The sequence below is a fragment of the Solanum lycopersicum genome, chromosome 7, assembly GCF_036512215.1.
Source record: "Solanum lycopersicum chromosome 7, SLM_r2.1".
NCBI lineage: Eukaryota > Viridiplantae > Streptophyta > Magnoliopsida > Solanales > Solanaceae > Solanum > Solanum lycopersicum.
In genome coordinates, this window is record NC_090806.1 from 68,065,941 (window position 1) to 68,088,118 (window position 22,178).

Consider the following 22,178-nt stretch of genomic DNA (forward strand, 5'->3'; position numbering starts at 1 on the left):
ACATCTACTATAAATACATAAAATATTATTTCAACCATATATAAATAATATAGTTTTTCGTCAAAGGGGGTTCGAATGAACCCCTTGTACCTAGGAGGCTCCGCCCCTTGTAACCACCTAGTATTATTAGTGTAAAAAACACACTTAAACTATTTTCATTTTTTGAGTTTCATATCTAAACTATTGAAGTATATGTTTATACATAAACACATCTCGAGCGATGTACACTTTCTCTCTTATTTGAAAAAAAACCTTGACACATAATATTCCACGTGTATGAAACACACTCTTAATAATTTATATATGAAACTCAATAAAAAAATATAGTTTATGTATGTTTTAAAACTTATCTCATTTAATTACACAGTCTCCATTATATTGAACCCTAACCATTCAATGAGATATTCCAACTTATCTCGTATTGAACCAATCAAGTATGATATATATGTACATCTTCAATAATTTAAAATTCATTCGGACATAAGAATTTTTCATTTTTTTTCAATTTATTAGACAATGAGCGTTTGAACATAAAAAATCAACTGCAACCTGAGGTTGTATTTGAAACTTGTAAAACATCCAAAATCTTATTTTCACTTCTTTCAAATTTATCGTATGTTTTTCTATTTTTATAAAATTAATCTTATTTAAAATTATATTTCGTGTTTAAATTAATTTTCATTTTTTTAAAAGAATAAATATATCCAACCAACTAAAGATTATTTGCAAAAAAATATTTTCAAATACAACTTCGACCTTTAGCTCTAATTTCATGAAATGAAAAATATTTTTAATAAAATATATTAAGTATGTGATTATTTAATTCGAGATAGCAGTCTTTTTCAAAATAAATTTAATTAAGTGGAGTACTTTTACTATTGAAAAATCGAATAATTTTTTTTGTTAATTAATCTCAAAATCCCGAAAAAGAAATTATTCCATCTCTCTTCTCTCTTCTCTCTTACATTAAAAAAAATAAAATAAAGCAAATATGGCTGCAGCAAACGGAGCTCTGAAAATGGCGACTACCAGTCAAGCATATTTGGAAGGTGACAAGGTCAAAGAGACCAAGTCCTTAATCGCTGAGCTTTGCCGTCATTTCTACAATCAGGGATGGGTTTCCGGCACCGGCGGCAGCATCACCATTAAAGTACATGATGAATCCGTTCCTAAATCCGAACAACTTATCGTTATGTCTCCTTCTGGTGAGAAGAACCCGTTTACGATCTTACCCAACTTTTTAATTTTTGGGTTTTGTTTGAGTTTTTTGTTGATGGGTTTTTTTTGATAGGGGTGCAAAAGGAAAGGATGGTGGATGAGGATATGTATATTATGTCATCAGATGGGTCTATTTTATCTGCACCGGTGGCTAAACCTACCCCTCATAAACCTCCTAAGTGTTCTGATTGTGCGCCTCTTTTTATGAAGGTATAGAGGTTTCTATAATATGATGAAACAATAGTTGTTGTAGTATTGTAAATTGAAGTTTTACCAATTTGAAAAGTTGTGGAACTAAGGCCTACTGGAAGTTGAATTGTTGTTTTTGGTTAAAATGCTGAAGCTAATTGAAGTTGGTGTTTATTCTCAGCTGTCTAAACTTCTTAGTTGCATAGAAAAAGATGTTATTTTTATCCGGCGGATAATTGTTTTGCAGTCATGTCTATTTTGAAATATCGAAAACAGGTACTACCTTCCAAGGTAGGGGTATGGTTGACTACTCTCTCCTGACCTCACTTGTGGGATTAGATTACACTGGGATGTTGTTGTTGTATTGTATTTGTTCTTTCTCAGTGTAATTGTTATGTTATCCGTAGTCCTTTCTTTGTTTTTGTCTAGCTCAACAAACTTAGCATATTTCATATCTCGCGGTATCATGTTATTATTTCTCTGCTGCCATCTTTTGAATTTGTTTTGTCTCTCTAAATAATCTAGTAACAGCCAGGATCCATGATTTTTTGTGTTGTAGACTGCAGTTACTGAGATATAGCATGACTTCTTTGGAATGGAGAGTGTGATCTCATATTAGTTGATCTATAAATAAATGATTCTCTTTTTCTTTTTGATTGACTATTCTACTCCGCTGATTGTAATTTTTTTCTTTTTTTTTCCTCAGGCATATCTGATGCGTAATGCTGGTGCTGTTATCCACAGTCATGGAATGGAATCCTGTCTTGTAACGATGCTCAATCCACTAGCAAAAGAATTTCGGGTAAACATGCTACAAATTTTTGTGAAGTTAGCTACATCTTGATGTGATTCCGATAACATGTTTTTGAGTCATCAAGAAAAAAGAGACTCGGTAATGCTGAGCTTCAAGCATTCAATTCAGTGCGTGTTATGCTGACTACTGATATTATGTCTTTTTATTTGAGAGTAAGAATTTTCTTTCAAATAGAGCAACTTTTGCTTTTCCATACGTTATAAGAAGTGTAATCCTTATGCATCTTCCCTTTGCCTGCATCTGTATAGGCGAGACTTTCTTTATAAATTTATTTATGTAGTTACTTCATGTAGCCGACACAACTAGTTTTGGAATTGAGGCATAAGTGATTGATCTCTTGATATCATTTGCATTTGAAACTTCCTTTTTACGAATGTATAGAGTTGCTATTGTCTCTATATCCTCCACCTAATTCCCCTAGCTCAATTGATAATATTTTAAAGATTTAATTCCGCATTGTAAATTACTGAAACCTATTGTTATTTTTCATCTTATTCACTATTCGTTGTTGCTTTGATTGACAGATCACTCATATGGAAATGATAAAAGGAATTCAAGGGCATGGTTACTATGATGAACTTGTGGTTCCTATCATAGAGAACACTGCATATGAGAGAGAACTCACAGAATCTCTTGCTGAAGCTGTAAGCGTCTCCCTCTTCAAAAAGTCACACCCTTCCATTGTGTATCTGTACTTGTTTAGTTTTTTTACTGCTGCTTTAACTTAGTTTTTAGATACTTGTACTGGAATTTCTATAAGTACATCAACTCCATTCCTGTTTTTGTTTGGCTATGATCACCAAACATTGTGCTAACAGTTTCCACTTGAACTTTTTTTCCATGTTGAACAGATCAAAGCTTACCCGAAAACGACAGCTGTGCTGGTTCGCAACCATGGTATATATGTATGGGGAGATTCTTGGATCAGCGCTAAAACACAGGTTTGTGTCATGGCTTATATTAGGAGGGGAGGGGGAGGGTTTGACATGGTTAGGTAGCAGATTTTAGAACTAATAAGATTAACTTAACTTGTGTTAGTAAGTTAAGGATGACCTCTGAAGGAGTTTCTACGTACATCTTGTAGTCTACTTAAAAATGTACATATGGAAACAGTCTTCAGATCAATTAGTTTAATGTATCTGAGATTTATGTTTCATTTGGCACTCTTCTAACTGACATACTATCTTCCAGTCTGAGTGCTACCACTACCTCTTTGATGCTGCAATTAAACTACATCAATTAGGAATTGACTGGACAACACCAGCTCATGGTCCCATTCAGAATGCAAAAATATCTGCACTTGCTCCAAATGGCAGCATAAAGCCATCAAGGGTAAGCACCGCAACAGTTTAGACTATTCTCTTACTTTCTTAAAATCGAAAGTAGGTGTTTCCATTGAATTCTTATTGTTGTCTGCATTGTGATATATATACTTTCTTGCAGCGGTGCATCGTTTTGGATATCGAAGGAACTACTACTCCAATATCATTTGTTACTGAGGTTCTATTCCCTTATGCACGTAATAATGTTGGGAGACATTTGGATGCAACATATGATTCAGCAGAGACTCAACAGGATATTAAGTTATTACGCGCTCAAGTAAGTAAACTTACAGAGAAAATAGCTTTGTGAAAAAGGTTTTCAAAAGAGTTGAGCATTTTTCTTTGAAAAATTGTGGTAGATGTTATTATGTCGTAATGGTGATGTCTGTTTTGGAGAACATTAAGAAGTTTTAACAGAACTTTTGGGTGTAACTGTAATAAACCTGAAAAGTTGATGAGAAATCCAAATCTGGATTGCTAAGGTTGTGCCAGGCTAGGAACGACATCCAACCTCCTTGGAGCTGCTGAATAAGTTCTGCCAGATGGCCTGCAGAAGTGTTATCTTCAATTTAGTCATTTTGTCTTGTTTTCCTTGGCGTGTTAATGGATGGATTAGAAGTGTCCACATTTGGTATTTAATGCATCGTAATTCATATGAGTTAAAGAAAAAAGACTATCACTACATTTCTTCTTGGTAATGCCGTGATGCTGATCTTTTAGGAATATTTTCTGTTTCAGTTACCAAATTGTCCTACTTTCATATGTGCTTTTCTTTTCCTATATATTCGATCAGTTGCTCATGTGGTCTCATGAATTTCGTGTTGGATAATTAATCCTCCGTTACAATTTACATCAGCACCACCTATTTGAATTTTCTAATAGCAAGATAGAAGTTCTTTTCATAAACACTAATTAGCATATATGTCTCTGACCTTTCACACAATCATACATAGTTCTATTCAAAATTTGATTGCTGGAGCTATGTTTATGTGCTTTGTCTTTCTCTGAAACCAGTGTAAATTGTCAAGTGATGTTTGAAAGGACATTAAGAAATGACAAATATATCAGATAGGGGTCATTTTGTTTGTGACTTGCTGAGAAGAAGCCCCGGGGGGGGGGGGGGAGGGGGGGGGGGAGGGGGGAGGAGAGTTTTGTTGGTGGGTGTCTGGCATGAGTTTTGGAAAAGCGGAAGCTAATCCTGATCCAATTTGAGGGTGTCCATTACAGGGTCGCAGTGTAGATGTGTGGTTTCTCATACATCGAGTCCATCAACACACAAGATGCTCTAGTTTTTTTACATACAAGGTCATCATTCGGTGTTTTTCACATAAAACTGTCTGCTTTCAAATTTAAAAAGTATAAAACAGTACAGATACTTTGTGCTGCTTTTTTTTTTTTTTATATATATATATATATATTCTTAATCTTACCTCCTTTGTGATATTCTTTCAGGTGCAACAAGACCTGGAAAATGGTGTTGCTGGTGCTGTGTGTATCCCAGCTGATGATGCTGGGAAAATGGAGGTAATTGCAGCTTTGGTCGCTAATGTTGAGGCAATGATTAAAGCTGACCGCAAGATTACTGCCTTGAAAGAGTTACAGGTGAGGACAGTGGTGGTGAAATTTCACCTAGGCCCCTCAAATAGTTATAAATGTTATACAGTTTCATCTAATAGTTGCTTACAGTTCGTTCTTTACTTCATATTCTAATACTCAGGGGCATATTTGGCAAACTGGGTTCCAAAACAATGAGTTAGAGGGACTTGTTTTTGATGATGTACCTTCAGCTCTTGAGAAATGGACTGCTTTAGGCGTCAAGGTTTCATCTGTCCCTTTTTTCCGTACAGTGCATTCCTCATTTTAGTAAGCTAGAGTTAACTAGTTGTATCCAAATTTTTGTTGCAAATCAAAACAATTATGATCATCGAAACAATAGCTCTATTTCTTCTTGAAAAACTCCAGCGTCCTGTGTGGTTTAAATGCTCTCTTCCTCTTCTTCATTATCAGAAAGTGGTAATGCTGAAGTCTATGAGCTCCATCTACTAGTCAGATTAACTGGTTTTTTCTCTCAGGTGTACATATACTCGAGTGGCAGCAGATTGGCACAGAGGCTTTTGTTTGGTCACACAAAACATGGAGACCTGAGAAAATTTCTCTATGGATTTTTTGATACAACAGTGGGGTAAATTACTACCTCTCCGCGGGTTTTCATATTTTGGTCCTATTTGTCATTTGAAGTAATTCATCTTTCTTCTCCCGTTGTAGCAACAAGAGAGAAACAAAAAGTTATGCAGAAATTACTGCGTCGTTGGGTGTAGATAATCCATCAGAGATTTTGTTTGTGACAGATGTCTATCAAGAAGCCACAGCTGCAAAGGCAGCAGGTAACATCCTGGTCATTTTGTATGAAAACAACTCTATATATGATATTTGCTAGCTTTCTCACTCTTCAATGAAACCAAATACTAGCTAAAAAAGTAGGTCGGTATTTAAGTGGAGAAAGAAAGAGAGACGTGTGCATTATCCACCGACTCCGAGTTTCAAACCATATGCCAATGCCTTGGGGGATTTCTCGGTTATTAAAAAAAAAAGTAGCTCGGCCAACAACTGTGTTGCCAATTTAGGATGTTAGAACGTCCATTTTTTTGTGTGATTCCTCCTCCCAATCCCAACAACTAGGAGCTCATCTAGACAAATTTGTGCGGCTGGAGCCTGTGTGATGTTTCTTATACTAAAAGCTATACTTCACTTTAAACTGACATTGTTGCCCTTTCTCCTCCTTCAGGTTTGGAAGTGATAATCTCTATCAGACCAGGAAACGGACCTCTTCCAGATAGTCACGAGTTCAGGACAGTCAAATCATTTTCGGAGATCTAAAGATGGGATGTGTCATGTATTGTGTAACATTAACTTAATAAAAGTAGGTTGGGAGTTGATTCATCGTCGAAAAAGTTGAGCCAAATGAGTCTCATACTGCAGCTCTTATCTTCATGATAGTGTTAGTCTTCTTTTTCTTGTTGTATTGAGATGTAATAGTTTTTTTTATCTTTGTGAGAACTATTGTTGGTGATTGATGTTTTCATTGTTCCATTTTCAAAGGCATGGCTCTTTTCTAAATGAGGTATAGCTTGCTTGATTTCTATTCATCCAATATATATCAGATCAAATGGAAACTCGCGAAAAAGTAGTGAACATTTTGTTGAGGAGCGGGACTTATGCTCTTTCTCGACTAGCATAGTCTCAATAGATAGAATGTTAGTTCATTGTTAAGAATTCGTTTTTTATACATGTTTTAAGTAATTAAAAGTGAGTGTAGAGTAAGGATTGATTTTCAATTTGTTTATCGAGACAAGAAGGAATGAATTAGAAGGTAAATGATGTTTTTTTCTATTTTAGTTTCACTTTTATATTGGAGTTCAATTATTTTGAGTTCGATCTATGTAAGACTCCATTTGCGGTAAGGGCTCGACCATGGGTTTTTCAATACTCATTTGAGTCTGAAATCTCTAGTTAAGAAGCAACGTCAACAAATATGATCTTATCGATGAAAAGAATATATTATTTTTAATTTTATTATTTAAAAGAAATTATTTGAATTAACTTTTATAGAATAAAAATGAGTATTCTATAGTTATATTGGATTCGAATTAAATTTGAATTTGATTAAATAGGTTTATCAATGAGAATGGATAAGAGCCTTATTTCTTCTCTCCCCCAACCTGTCCCCCCCTCTGTATCTCTCTTTTACGTAATTTAGGGTTTGATCAGCACCATGGATGTTGAGGCAGGCGAGTTCCAAGAGTGGGAGATGATTCCCTCGAACCGGGCATCTGACTCGGAACCGTTAACTCCGGATGGTTCAGCCGGAAACTCGAACGGTGTCGATGAAGTTGGATCTGAGACGATCGGTGTGATTCAACCCAATTACTTTTCTCTAGACTCTCAAATCAGGTATATGAGTACGTTTTCTAAGGATGGAAGCGAGGAGGACTCTGAAAAATCGGATAATCCGAGTTGGATTGAGCCCGATTCTGATAACAACGAGTTTACCATGAAGAATTCTCGCGAATTATGGTCGGATTCCGGCAGTGAGGGTAAAAATGAATTGGCTTTTGAAGAGATGAAAAGTGAAAATGGTGAAGAATTTAGGCCGGTCTCTGTGGAATTTGGTGCTGGAGAAAATAGTCAGCTCCAACAAGTTTCTGTTGAAGAAAATCAGGAAAAGGAAAATGGAAATGTTGAAGGTGAAGGTGAACAGAGGAGGGATGCAGGGAACCAAAAGAAGAGCCTAGTGTGGTGGTGGAAGGTTCCAATACATCTTGTCAAGTATTGTGCTGCTTTTAGAGTTAGCCCTGTGTGGACATTTTCTGCTGCTGCTGCTGCTATTATGGCTTTCGTTATTTTGGTTCGTAGGTTATCTAAGATGAAGAAAAACACCAAGGCATTGAAGCTCAAACTAACTGTGGATGACAAGAATGTATCTCAGTTCACAAACCGTGCTGCACGCCTTAACGAAGCATTCTCTATTGTGAAGCGGGTTCCTCTCATTCGGCCACAGTTGCCAGCCGCTGGAGACACAGTGTGGCCTCTGATGACTTTGAGATAGGCTGTAATATTTCCCCATTTGATATGTTGTGTCGCTTCAGCGATTGTATAATCTACTATGTTTACTGCTGTTGTTTGATCTCAAACCTATGTATATTCACTGGCCAAAGAAATTGCTGGCTTATGCTTCTTTATATAGAAAGCTGCTTTTTGATCTCAAAGGTGGTTTTGCTTGTGCCTTAAATCTGGTAAAATTTCACAATATCTATTCCAAGATTTGTTTTTTATGAGGTTAATCATGTTTAGATTGCTTAATCCATTACACAATTAGAAATGTTGGATTCAAAATTTGATCTTTATTGAATTTCTTAGTACTTTGTACGTATATATCTATATTTCTGTGTTAAAAATGTCAAGGTGGGAACCATAAAGTCTTAGGATCAAATCCCAGTAGTGACAAAAAGATATTAGGTGATTTCTTCTGATATATCCTATTCTTGGTGTAGAGTTACTAGGTACCTGTTGTTGGGAGGTGGCACGGTCTGAAGAGGGCAGAGTGTACGCAGACCGTCCTTCTACCTTTGCGGGGTAAAGATGTTGGTTTCTGATAGATCCTTCACTACAAAGAAATGTAACTGATGCAGGAAAGTAAGAAATAAAAAGAGACCACAAAATAGCAAATGTACAAATTAAGCGTAACAACATATATTAACACATCGAAGAAAAATAAACCACGTGACACATAAATTATACTACTAGAAGTACGATAACACTTGATTATCTACTTAAAACCTTCTACCCTTATCTTTGACTTACATATCTAACCTTCTATCCTAATCCCTCGACCTACATATCTAACATTCTAAGTCCTCAATCAGCTGAAGTTGTGTCATGTCCTATCAATCACCTCTCCAACCTCTACCTCTCCTAGCTCCTGTTACAGTCAATCTATCACATCTCCTCATTGTTACTTCCTAGCTCTTCCTCTTCACATATTCAAACCATCTTAGTCTTGCTTTCCTCACTTTATCCGCTAGGAAGGTAATACCACATAAATGAGGATGGGTAGATGCTTCAATTCTTTCCATTATTGATGGATCTTGGAACCATCAACATCACATGTAAATTGTAGTTTTACCAAAATTAGAAGTTGGTGGAACTAAGGTACCGTTAAAGTTGAATTGTTGTCTTTGGTTATAATTCAGAATATAATTGAAGTTGGCATTATTCTCAGCTTTCTAAACTTCACAGTTGAATAGGAAGAAAAGGGTTTTTTCTTCTAGCGGGGGATAATTGTTTGCATTCATGTAATTTGAAATACTGAAAACATCCTATATACCTTCGAAGGTAGGGGTACAGTCGATTACCCTCCAGACCCCATTTATGGGATTACACGAGGTATGTTGTTGTATTCTAGATTATTCTTTCACAGTGTAATTGTTATGATATCTGTAGTCCTTTCTTTGTTTTTGTCTAGCTCAGAGAACTTAGCATATTCATTTCTCTCAGGTTAACCTCGGTATCATCTTACTATTTCTCTGCTGCCATCTTAAATTTATTCTCTCTCTCTAAATAATCTAGTATAGCCCGGACCCAGGATTATTAGTGTTGTAGCCTGCAATTTCTCCGACGAAGCATGATTCCTTTGGAATGGAGAGTATGATCTCATATTAGTTGATCTAATAAACGAACTCTCTATTTTCTTTTTGATTGACTATTCTACTTTAGGGAGGGCTAGCGTCCAACGACCTGCCATAGCAGTGATCGCTTAAGTACTTGACGTCACAAATAGCAATATGAAGAGCAGGGTTAAGGATCACTCATGTCACCTGTAAGTTTCTTCCTTTTTTTTTCTGCTAAATGGTTGTGCCGTCATCCACAGTCATGGAATGGAATGCTGCCTTGTAACAATGCTCAATCCACTAGCAAAAGAATTTCAGGTAACTATGCTACAAACTTTTGTGAAGTTAAACACAATCTTGGTGTGATGCCGATAAATCCTTTTTAGTCATCAAGAAAATGAAAAGGGGACTTAGTAGTGCTGAGCACCAAACGCTCAATACAGTCCAACGTCCATATAATATGACTAATGATATTTTGGCTTTTTTATTTGGGAGTATAAGTTTTCTTTCAAATGAAGATACTTGTGCTTTTCCTAATTTCTCATGAAGTGTAATCTAATGTGTCTTCCCTTTGCCTGCTACTGTATAGGCCATACTTGCCCTATATATTTGTGTATGTAGTTACTTCATGTAGCCGACACAACTAGTTTGGAATTGAGGCATAATTGGTTGATCTGTTGATGTAATTTGCATTTGGAACTTTCTTTTTTTCCAATGTACAGAGTTGCTATTGTCTCTATTTCCTCTACCTAGGTCCCCTAGCTCAATTGATAAAATTCTAAAAGATGTATAATTCTGCATGATAAATTATTGAAACCTATTGTCATTTTTCATCTCATTCACTATTCATTGCTGCTTTATTTGACAGATTACCTATATTGAAATGATAAAATGAATTCAAGGGCGTGTTTACTATGATGAACTTGTAATTCCTACCATTGAGAACACTGCATATGAAAGCATGTAGAAAACTCACAGAATCTCTTACTGAAGCCATATGCCTCTCTGGCTCTCCCTCTTCTAAAAGTCACTCCCTTTGTCTATCGCACTTGTTTATGTTTTGAGTTCTGCTTTAACTTTGTTTTTAGATGCTTTTTAGGAATTTTTTTAAGTATGTTAATTTCATTCCAGTTTTTAGTTTGGCTGTGAACACTATAATATCAAGGCTTACAGTTCCCCTTTTGCAAGTTAGCAAAATACATGTATAATTATCACTCGTTCAATTTCCCAATATTATCATCAGAAAATCTGGTCGCTGTCTGTGGTTCCTATTCACTGCTGAAGTTGTAACAGTACATGGAAGAAAGTAGACTGGTTTGGCTTAATAAAATACGTAAAGCATTAATTGCAGTAGATATCCTGCCCCCCTATAAGAAAAGGAAAATTTATAGAATAGTTCTTATTTATAGAGCTGTTGTAACAACACATGGAAGAGAATGGCTTAGGTTCCTTTATACATTTTTATTTTGGGTTCAGTTCCCAAAAAGGGGTTGGCCATTAAGCGAACGGCTGGTTTAGTTTAACAAGTTATGTCAAGCTATTAAGATTGGCTGCAGAACTTACTCTACCTTAGAAGATAGGAAGAGAAGTCATAGATTCATTTTTTTTTCCTTCATCTTTGGAAGCTTACGGTGGATAAGCAGTGGGAACACTTTCAGCATGATGACGCTTGTACTTTCCACTAGATTAGTCTTTTATCTGCTCTAACAATTTTTTTTTTCTGACATGCCCATTGTATGTGAAGTGTAAATCGATATTGTTTTGGCAATAAAATATAAACTAAACTAATTGCATGGGCAAAGAGATGTTTACCTTGCACAAAGAGCTCAGACCTACTATCTCTTCCCTTGAGGACCACTTCGGGTTAGTAAGAGAAATCCTGATCTAGTTTCAAATTCCTTGTCTTCAATGGAAACTCTAGATGTTCTCTTTATTAGCTTCAGCGTAATGTGTATCTATAAGTCAACCAGTTTTCTGCCTTTAGCATTGATCTGGCACTGTGCTTTCATATCCTTGCCATACAGGTTAGTTACTAACCAACAAAAAATGGTTTTCGCAATAATTTTTTTCTTAGAATTTGAAGTGTTATCATTTGTAGTAAAGAGAATTAGTCCACTCCCATGATAATCCTACTTTTGAAGTTCCAAACATAGTTCAATATGTATGCTAATCAGCTCTCTTAATTACAACAAATGGTCTGGGGTTCACTACAGAAGTCTAGAAATAAACAATTAGCCCATATAACATACCAAAATATACTAGGCACATCTGATACTAGGAACCAAGAAAAACATTATCCCCTCCTCTCTGTCTTTCGTGGATGAGTCTGGAATTATGCAGGAGAAGTTCTTGATCATTACTAATGTACAAAAACAAAACACCTTTACCTATATATATGGTCTTCCTTCCAGTTATAAAAAATGGTTTTCCTTAAATGATAACAGCTACTACTACAAGTGTAAGGAGGACATTCCATACAAAAATACTCGTCACTAAATACGGTTCAATTATTATTCACTCCATCGTGTAATCAAATTTGGGTTTTAAGAGTAAACTCGATAGGTTATATTTTAAACAGGGAATAGAGAAGTCTTGCCGTAAGGTGACAGTTAGCTGAAAAGTAGTCAAACTAGTGATATGCTTGAAGGACATTAAGAATGGCAAATATATCAGATAATATAAATTCTTTGTGCTACCTTTTATAATCTTGCCTCCTTTGTGATGTTCTTTCAGGTGCAACAAGACCTGGAAAATGGTGTTGCTGGTGCTGTGTGTATCCCGTATGATGCTGCTGGGAAAATGGAGATAATTATGTCTTTGGTCACTAATGTTGAGGCAATGATTAAAACTGACTGCAAGATCACTGCCTTGAAAGAGTTACAGGTGAGGACAGTTGTGATTAAATTTCTCCTAGGCCTCAAATAGATGTAAATATAATATGGTTTCATCTGATAGTTACATACAATCAGTGCTTTACTTCATATTCTAATACTCGGGGACGTATTTGGCAAACTGGGTTCCAGAGCAATGCGTTAGAGAGACTTGTTTTTGACGATATACCTGCAGCTCTTCAGAAATGAACTGCTTCAGGCATCAAGGTTTCTTTCATCTTTCCCTTGTTTCCGTACACTGCATTCCTCATTTTAGTAATCTCTAGTTCACTAGTTGTATCCAAATTTTGTTGCAAATGAAAACAATTGTTATCATCAATGATAGCTCTGTTTCTTCTTGAAAGGCTCCATCGTGCTGCATGGTTTAAATGGTTTCTTCTTCTTCATTATCATAACGGAGGTGTCCATCTACCTGTCAGATTAACTAGTTTTTTTTTTTCTCAGGTGTACATATACTGAAGTGGCAGCAGAATTGCACAGAGACTTTTGTTTGGTCGCACAAAACATGAAGTCATTTGAAAATATTTCTCTGGATTTTTCGATGCAACAGTAGGGTAAATTTCTACCTTTCAGTGGGTTTTCATAATTTGGTCCTTTTTTTCATTTGAAATTACAGCGTCGTTAGGTAGATTATTCATCAGAGATCTATCAAGAAGCGACAGCAGACAGCAGGTAACATCCTGTTCATTTTGTATGAAAACAACTTACAAAATGTGAGATTTCTCGCTTTCTCTGTGATAAATCTCTATTAGACCAAGAAACGGACATCCTCCAGATAAGCACGGGTTCTGGACAGTTAGATCATTTTCGGAGATCTAACTATGAGACGTGTCATTCTGTTAACATTTTCCATATATGGTGCAGTATTTTAACATAATAAAAGAACGTTGTGAGTTGATCAATCGTTTCTCTAGTAAAAAAAGTAGAGCCAATCGAGTCTTATACTGCAGCTCGTATGTACTTTCTGTGTGTTACGATTTAGTATTTGTGTCAATCAGTCTCCTTTCTCTTGTTGAATTGAGATGGTATTAAGTTTTATCTTATGAAAACAATTCCTTTGAGATTGGTGCTTTCATAGTTCCATTTCTACTATAATGAGGTGATTTGCATGTTTTCTATCCATCTAATCTTACAGCAGATGGAATATAAACTCGCGAAAAAACAGTGAACACTTTGTTGAGGTACGACACTTCTACTCTTGCACCACTAACAGGAGATCTCGATAGAGTTTTGTATGTTTAGCATATCAGTTCACTCTGAAGAATTCATTATTTATATCTGTTTGAGCAAGAATCTATTTTTAGTTTGTATATCGTAATTTGCCTGATTTACTTATTGTCAAAGTTCACTTTCTCGAGATTCCAATCCCTATCGAGACTAGAAGGAATGAATAAGAAAGCAAAGGAATCCTATGATATTATATTAACAAGAGACAATTTTTTTATTTTTTTTTTACAAAAAAAAAAAAAGGTGAAAAGAAATTGCAAATCTTGTGTGGTACACAAAAAGATTGGACAAAATAGAAGTCTTTTTCTAACTATTATCTTTTCATTTTTTTTCTAGTTTTTCAATCATAATCAGCTCCACTTATTGTTTCCCCTCTCATACTGCAACAACTGGTAAGTTACAAGTCAACAGACAGAAACTTATCAATGAAAAATATTACTTAATTTTTATTTGTTTTAAATGAAATGATTTAAGTTATGTATACATTGTGCAAAGATTTTTTTACATTTTTAATTAAATTTTGATATGTGATCAAGTAATATTTTTCGAGTTGCAAGTATTTACCTAGTAATTGACAGATTGTGTAAAAAAAGACCCTTACACTTTGTTTGTATCATTATTACCATTGTTTCATAATGTATCGTACTGTATTGTACTCTATTGTACTGTACGGTAGATACGATGTTTGAGTAGACTGTATTTTTTGTTGTTTAATAACATTTTAATTGTTTGGTTTGATCGTATTGTATTGTAATTCATAAATTTACTAAAATATACTTAATTATTCTAGGATAGGAGGTTTGACTAGATTTAAATAATTAAGGTAAAGGGTAAAATTGTATTTTTGAAATACTATGTAAAGATATAATTGGAAAAAGAAATCAAGTAACAATGGGAACACGCCAAATTGGTTGTTTCATAAAATAGGGATTTTTATTGTTACGTAACAATGAAATTTAACAATACACTACAATAAATTTTAAGTAACAATCAAAACAAACATTATAGGTATATTAACGATACAAGATAATACAATGGATAACAATGATCCAAACATAGTGTTAGTATGGGTTTATTAACGTTCTCTGTCCTAATTTATGCGATATATTTTTATTTTTTAATATGATAAATATATATATATATATATATATATATATATATATATATATATTAATTTTAGCTTATTAAGACAATTTATATCCATGCAACTGTTTACTACTTGTTTTAGGCATTTAAAAAGGAAATTAAATTTCATTATTAGAGAGTGGAGTACCTTCATATATTTGATTCAAAAATATAACGCAAGATATAATTTGTTCTAAAATATAACACAGGATAAAAATAATTTATTTTCGATAAATAAAAGAGCAAATATTACTCTTTTTTAATCCTAGTATATTTTAAGATTTAGAAAGCTACAAGTCCTAGAAAACACTATGATTTGAAGTGTGTGGGAAAAAGTATAAGGATCCCAAGAAAATGACAGTGAAAAAATGAAAAATCTTTTGGAACATTAAAAATGATAAAAAATAAAAATAAAAATATCATAAGAAAAAGTGGGGCCCATTATGTTTATAATTGAGACTTTATGGCTGAATATGAATCAAACATTCAATCATTTTAGCAAAAAAAGGATTCTTTTTAATATCTTCATGATTTGATTAGTCCATCTTAGGAATAATTGAAGGGTCTAATCTCATCCCATCAACAAAAACTATGTCGTTTTCGTTTCCGACTCGGTGTTTTATATTCAACTAAAGCTGAATTCATGTTAGAAAAGTCTCAAATTAAAGAATGATGTGTTTTCTAACAAAGACGATTTTATATTGATAGATAAATATGTATCGATCACTCTACCACAATCTTGATTAGTTTTTATTTCTTTTTGAAAGAAGCACAAGCAAATAGTATTTCAATTTCTTTGGCAAGTGAATACAACCAAGTCATTGACTTTGCTTTATCTCTTTTTTTTTTACTCTTATGTTCGTTATTCAAAATTCACTAGCTTGATTAATTTGGATGTTGTTATGACAAGTTTTTTCATTTTCAAACCTCGAAATTAAGTTACAAAGCTTCTTTAAATCTCTTTTATTATATGAGCGGAAGGAGAAGGAAAAACTACGCTCCCAATGAAATTTGAACTTTCTATTTCGTTAAGTGAAAGGAAAAGAATTCACCAAGTGCGCTAGTCTTCAACTCTGATACAATATTCATTTTAACAGTGAAGTAATAAAACTATTTTCTCGTACATAACACTAAACTTTTAGTGTTAAACTAAATCGAATAAAATTTGATCACTTTTAATAAGATGAATATGTGATTTTATTATTATAGTGGATAAAGTTGAATTCATTACCCCCACCCCATGTTTTTTTTTCCTTCAAATATTCTCTTTAACCCTCTAACTCCCCAAAATCCTACATTCTTTGAAGCATATTTACGGTGCATGATGACTTTGATTAGTGAATCCAAGTATCTTAATCCATTAAAATATTTAATAATCATAGAATCATTAACACTTTTTTCTAAGTGTATATGTGCATATATGCTCATAAGATAATGCAGAATATGAATTTGATCCTACCATTACACACTTTTTTAATTGTAATAATCACTCATCACTTATTCCCACTCTTTGTATTATATATATTGGCAAAAAGAATACGAATTTGATACCTCCACCATTACTAGCATATATTTAAGTTCTCGTTTTGTCGTAAACTCTGAAGTTTAAACTTGAAAATTCGTGTTTTTTTTTATGATCAAAACACTAGTTATTATGCTATATTCTTAAAATGAGAACACCCTTTACTCTATTATTTTTGGATAAAAGTTGTAAAAGTCATTAAAAACACCACAAAAAGATTGAATCTCTTTTCATGCAACACTAAAAATTGTGTAAAATAGAAGAAAAAAATAATTTGTAAAATAGCCTTGTAAGCTCAAATGACTTAAGTATTGTTTTGGTTTGAATTTCTTAACTTTAAGGGAATTACGATAATTTGATTTCTGAATTCGCTTTTTTTTTTTTATGGCTTTTTAACTTTTCCATTTGACTAAACCACGACGCACTAATGAATCTCATTGAGTTTAACCGCGATTCATGAGCTCGTGGTTAGGTTAAATGTGAGTCCATGACGATAATCGTGATTGGTTGAAACTCAAACTCTTATAATGTGGTGACTCTACCCATAGGTTTTTGGTACACTTCTTTGGACTATAATTCTCGAAAATAATATTTCTACCTCACTGATAAGGTCTATATACTGTACCTGACTCGACTCGAGTTAGTGAAATTTCTCTGAATACGTTATTGTTATTTTGTGTTCACACTATGAAATTGCGTAATTTTACTAAAGGAATCATCGAAAAAGTATGGAACAAAAGTTGTTTATTTCAGTTTTCTTCGTTTTAATCTGTTTCTGAAACAATGGATGAAAAAAGGAGATCAAATTATACAATTGAAACTAAGATCTCTACCTTTTTTGTTGGTGAAATTCTTCTCCTTCTCACAGCAGCAGCACAAATCACTGAAAATTTTCACTTTCAAGAAGAAGACCCTGAAACTCTAGGAGAACTCACCGGAAACAGAGGCAAAAGCTGTGGTTCAGAGTCTCTCGGTGTTCTTCTTGGTGAAGGATGCAAATAAAACTTCTTCTCAGCAATAGCTTTATCTTCTTCAGATAGATTCGTTAATGGTGATGATTTATTAAATGGGTCTTCATTCAATGGCGTAACAGGGCTTAAAGCAAGTGAAGGAAAATCTAGAATACTGGGTGAGAGAATCTCCGGTTTGTTCCGAGGAGAAAAACTCGAATTCTGAGGATGAATTCCAGGAATCAAAGGGCTAATCATAAACCCATTTTTCAAACTGTTTCTCCTCTCGTAAAGCTTGAACCCAGGTTTCTTCGGTGCTGTTCGAATTGGGGGAATTGAACTTTTTGCTGAATTTGAATTTGAATTTGAAGAAGAAGATGGATCTGAAGCAGATGATTGTTTCGCAGAAGTTTCAGATGATCCAGTTAGCATTTGAACCACTTGTTTGAAAGAAGATGTATCAGCTTGAACAAAAGTTGTTGGGTATGGGTTAGTTGTTTCAGATCTAGAAATTGTTTTTGGGGTCAGTGGTGGGGTTGGATTTTGGATAACTGATCCATTGCTGTTGCTTGTAGGACTTGTTCCATTGCTTCTTGGTGAGTTTATGGAAGATGGGTTCTCTCTATCTTGAATTCTTGAATTGATTTCCATTGTTACTATCTCAAATCAACAACAAGATGAAGAAGAAAGAAGAATAAAAAAAAAAAAAGCAAAGTTTGTTTTGGAGTGAAAAACAAGGCTAATGGGGAAGGTGAAGAAAGATTACAAGTAATTTTGCTATTGTTTGAGCCTTCAAGTCTTTCCTTTTTTTCTCTTTTTAACACTAAAAAAAAAGAGACTCTTCCTCTCTTTCTCTTTTATGACGCGAGGTTTGTCGTGAAATGAATATAATCCTTCTTACTCTTAAATACGAGGATTTTTAGATCCCTACATTTACGAAATAGTGATAAGGTGTTGGTACACTTTATATATCCTCTTCAAACCCTAAGTATTGAAATTCCACCGAGTATGTTATATGATTATTCACTCTGAACTAAATACTTCGAGTCCAAATTTTCTTTTGGTAAAATGTTAATTACTCGAGGCTCTGAACATATATCTAATATCAATAACGAGTTTTTAAGTATAATCTATAGGTTCATGAAAATTTCGAATATCTTTTATTCAAATCTTGTAGGTATAATATTAAGAAACCTAATAATATATATATTAATTTGAAATTACAATAGAATCTCAACAACAACTACAAATTTAGTGAAATCTCATTGAGTAAGGACTTTGAAGAGGATTAAGTGTGTGTAAGCTTATGATAAAACATATAATTTAAATTCTGAATTCGTAACTCGTAAAAGAGAGTGAGGTTAGGGTAGGAGGGGAAAAGGGGATGGTTGATTGGGTAATTGAGAAAAATACAACTTACAAATTGTCAATTTTAGATAAGAAAAAAAGGTGTATTGGTGGAATTTAGGGCGTCAGCATCAAAAGTGGCCAAAGAGTGGGAATTTCAATTTCAAAGCATATTGAGCTGTACATTGACTTCAGAGCCCTGACCTCTTTTCTACTGTCAACTACACACTTGCACACTCACTTCCTCTTCTCATAATATGTTTTCGTAATGTCCGAATCAGCTAACATGTATCTTAACTAAATAAATATAATCAGATTTTTATAATTATGATATGTTTCATGTCGATAGTTAATAAGATGAATAATTTTTCATCTTTCATTTGAACTATTAACATAGTGTTGTGTTCGTAAGATAGTATCAAAATCAACTTTCACATATCATAACTAAGCAAAAATAATAAGGCCTTCGCTTCGGTAAGTCTCAAAATCAAAGAACGGAATTCAAGTATTAAACAATAAAGGTTGAGATATTATAATACTCGTTACCTCTCGTTAAGAAAAATCAAATTGGAGAATTGAGTTTTCAAGTATTAAGCATCTCAGAAAATTAATTGAGATGAGTAAAAATTGAGACAGGATGATCATCGAAAAATAAAATGAATAATGTGAGAAACACCGTCCGTGACTTCAGCCTTTTGAACACTTCTATTGTTTTTCTTCCTTCAAATCATTGTGAAGGCATCTATTTTCATTATATTGACCCTACCATTTTTTTAAAAATTATTTTTTACTTCTTTTCTCACTTGATTTTTTTCTCTCTTTATTATATATATATATATATATATAAAATCTTGTATTAAACTCATTTACATGAGCTTCACCAAACATGAATTAGTTCTAAACTTGGATTAGATAAGTTAAATTGATATAGACTAATTAGGGTGCGTTTGGTAGGATGAAAAAATATTTTTTCTTATTAAATAAATGATTTTCCAACTTATTTTCTGGTGTTCGGTAAATAAACAAAAAATATAATCTAGATGGTTTGAGGGTGCAGGATGATGGGAATGAGTGTGATTAAATTTGAAATTTTGTGTTGTGAAGTCCATTTTAAGAGGCGATATTTTCAAAAAGAAAATCATTCTAAAAAACTTAAACACGACAATTCAATAAAAAGATTACAACGATTCCACTTGATATGTTTAGAATATGAAGGGAAAAAATAAATTGCATTAAACACAAAGCAATTGCAATAATTGAATGATCTGATTTTTTCAATGGAAGTTTATTTATTGCTCAAACATCAAACCTATATGTTGTAAGGTCAAAATTAGAGATATTTTAATAGTCCCTTCGTCTATTTTTATGTAGCCAGTATTAATTTGATACGTCTCTTATGAACCAAAAAGTATTTATTGATAATATTTATATTATCCTTTAAATTTGATAAACTTATTATTTTGGAAAATGATTATAGTTAATAATGAAGGTAAATTCGGAATTATATGATAAATTATCTGTAATTTTTTAAACTGGACATTTATCTTTTTTAAATATCGTGGATAAGTAAAGATAGACGGAAGGAGTATTTATTTAAAGTAGTGGAAAATTAAAGCATTCTCTAAGCACTTAGATAAAGGTGTATAATCAAATTCCCATTCAATTGGAATTGGAACTAATGATAATTAAGGGGCATAAAAGAAGTGGAGCACTCAATAAAATAATCACTAATTAAATACTTAATTTCAAAAGCAAACACATCTTTCTTTGAATTAGTTCTCCATTTAATTAATTATTCAATACTATCAATTTTTTTTTAAATTATTCTTTTGAATAAATGGAGTTTCAAAACCCCTAATGAAAGTGAAATTTAAAACTTCTATAAATGTTTAATTTACTAAAGTTAAACAACTTATCAATGTGCTTAGTCTAATTGTATTAACTCTGATGCTGACTAAGTTTGAAATTAATTAATTTAATACATAATCTTTGATAATATAATAATGTTTACTAATTTGGCCGGCTTGACTTAAATTGTTAAGACAATATTTTCACAGTAGGTAGGCTGTAATTATTATTATAATAATAATAATAATAATATTTATAATTATAATTATAATTATTTTGTGTGCTTTTTATGTTTGGATAGAATGGTGACAAGATTAAGTGAATCCTACTCTAATAATTGCTGGCCTAGCTAACCCTAGTAGGGTCCAAATTAATTTTCCATTGGTTTAATCTCTAAGTTACATATCTTATTAATTATGATTTGGTATCATTATAATTAATTAAACATTTTAGTAGGTTGGATATTTAAGGACTAAGTCACATGTGAGGTTTTAGATTATGTCCAACCCTAGGAAGCTTTCAAATTAGGAAATTGTACAACAATCCAAACACTAATATTCATCTACTTTTGACTTCTTTAGAAATCGACACACGCTTCGACTGAATCACTTTTTTATATTAAGTTTTAAAATCGATGAACCATATGAATTAATCAATTTCATGGAGCATATATTTGTTGTTAGGACGAGTTCAAACTTAACTATAAGGAAGAAGGAAACAGAGTCATATTTTCGTCTTTTTTTATTTAAGTGACGTTTAGGCATAAAAATTCAGTGATGTTTTGACATAAAAGTCGTAAATTTTGGAGGGGAGAAAGTAGTAGTTGCTTCAAGTTTAAAGTGGTATTTGAAAATAAGAGTTGTATTTGAATAGGAGTGCAGTTGGAATTGTTTTTAAATTTATGTGAACGATTTGAAGTGAAAATGATAATTTTCGAAAAATTCATAAATTCTACAAAAAAAATTTTTTATAATTTTCTGTTTAAAAATTTTTTTGAAAAGAAAAAATTATCCATAACGAAACAAGCACTAAATATATTGTTATTTAGAAGCTCGATCAGGACATATAGTTTGTTGTAGAATTGATAAGCCCAAGAATTTATTTTTGTATATTAAAAAATAAATAAAAACTTGTAACATCAAATGTAATAACTAATCTTTGAACTATTTAATTTCATAGCAAGATTTGCAGTTACTTTCACAATAAATTTTTTGAGGATAATATAATTTAAATTGTTGGGGAAAACGACAAAAAGATAGAAAATAATATATGGTGTGGAGTCATTGCTTGTTTGTTGAGAAAATAAATAATATTGGATTTGATATAGTTTAAGAAGTAGAACATTTATGTCAAATGATAGAAAATTAGTATTATTTAAATCGAGAATTTATTAAAAATAATTTATACGTGACTTCATAAGATAAAAATAAGGATAGTCAATTGATATTCATTTTTGATTAATTAAATTTTGAAATAATTATCGAGCGTTTGGATAAAAATTTTGATTAAGTTTAGATCATTGCTATTGAAGAAAATCTAAAGGGAATCCATGTAGCTT

The 22,178-nt window shown here is 32.9% G+C and overlaps 3 protein-coding genes across 3 annotated transcripts; 2 read left to right on the forward strand and 1 right to left on the reverse strand.

The window, feature by feature from the left end:
• Positions 1 to 882: 882 nt before the first annotated feature.
• Positions 883 to 6,660, forward strand: LOC101257584 (probable bifunctional methylthioribulose-1-phosphate dehydratase/enolase-phosphatase E1 1). The gene is made up of 12 exons (XM_004244189.5): positions 883 to 1,205; positions 1,292 to 1,428; positions 2,114 to 2,209; positions 2,746 to 2,865; positions 3,073 to 3,162; positions 3,413 to 3,553; positions 3,665 to 3,820; positions 4,996 to 5,145; positions 5,261 to 5,362; positions 5,616 to 5,725; positions 5,809 to 5,927; positions 6,329 to 6,660. The coding sequence occupies exons 1-12, from the start codon at positions 992 to 994 to the stop codon at positions 6,418 to 6,420; spliced, it is 1,527 nt and encodes a 508-aa protein (XP_004244237.1). The 5' UTR covers positions 883 to 991; the 3' UTR covers positions 6,421 to 6,660.
• A 655-nt stretch (positions 6,661 to 7,315) lies between these two features.
• LOC112941885 (uncharacterized) lies at positions 7,316 to 8,149 on the forward strand. Its single transcript, XM_026032238.1, has one exon. The coding sequence runs from the start codon at positions 7,316 to 7,318 to the stop codon at positions 8,147 to 8,149; it is 834 nt and encodes a 277-aa protein (XP_025888023.1).
• A 9,053-nt stretch (positions 8,150 to 17,202) lies between these two features.
• LOC101257285 (VQ motif-containing protein 4) lies at positions 17,203 to 18,894 on the reverse strand. Its single transcript, XM_004244188.4, has one exon. It carries the CDS (start codon positions 18,074 to 18,076, stop codon positions 17,375 to 17,377), a length of 702 nt encoding a protein of 233 aa, XP_004244236.1. The 5' UTR covers positions 18,077 to 18,894; the 3' UTR covers positions 17,203 to 17,374.
• Between the last annotated feature and the right edge of the window lie 3,284 nt (positions 18,895 to 22,178).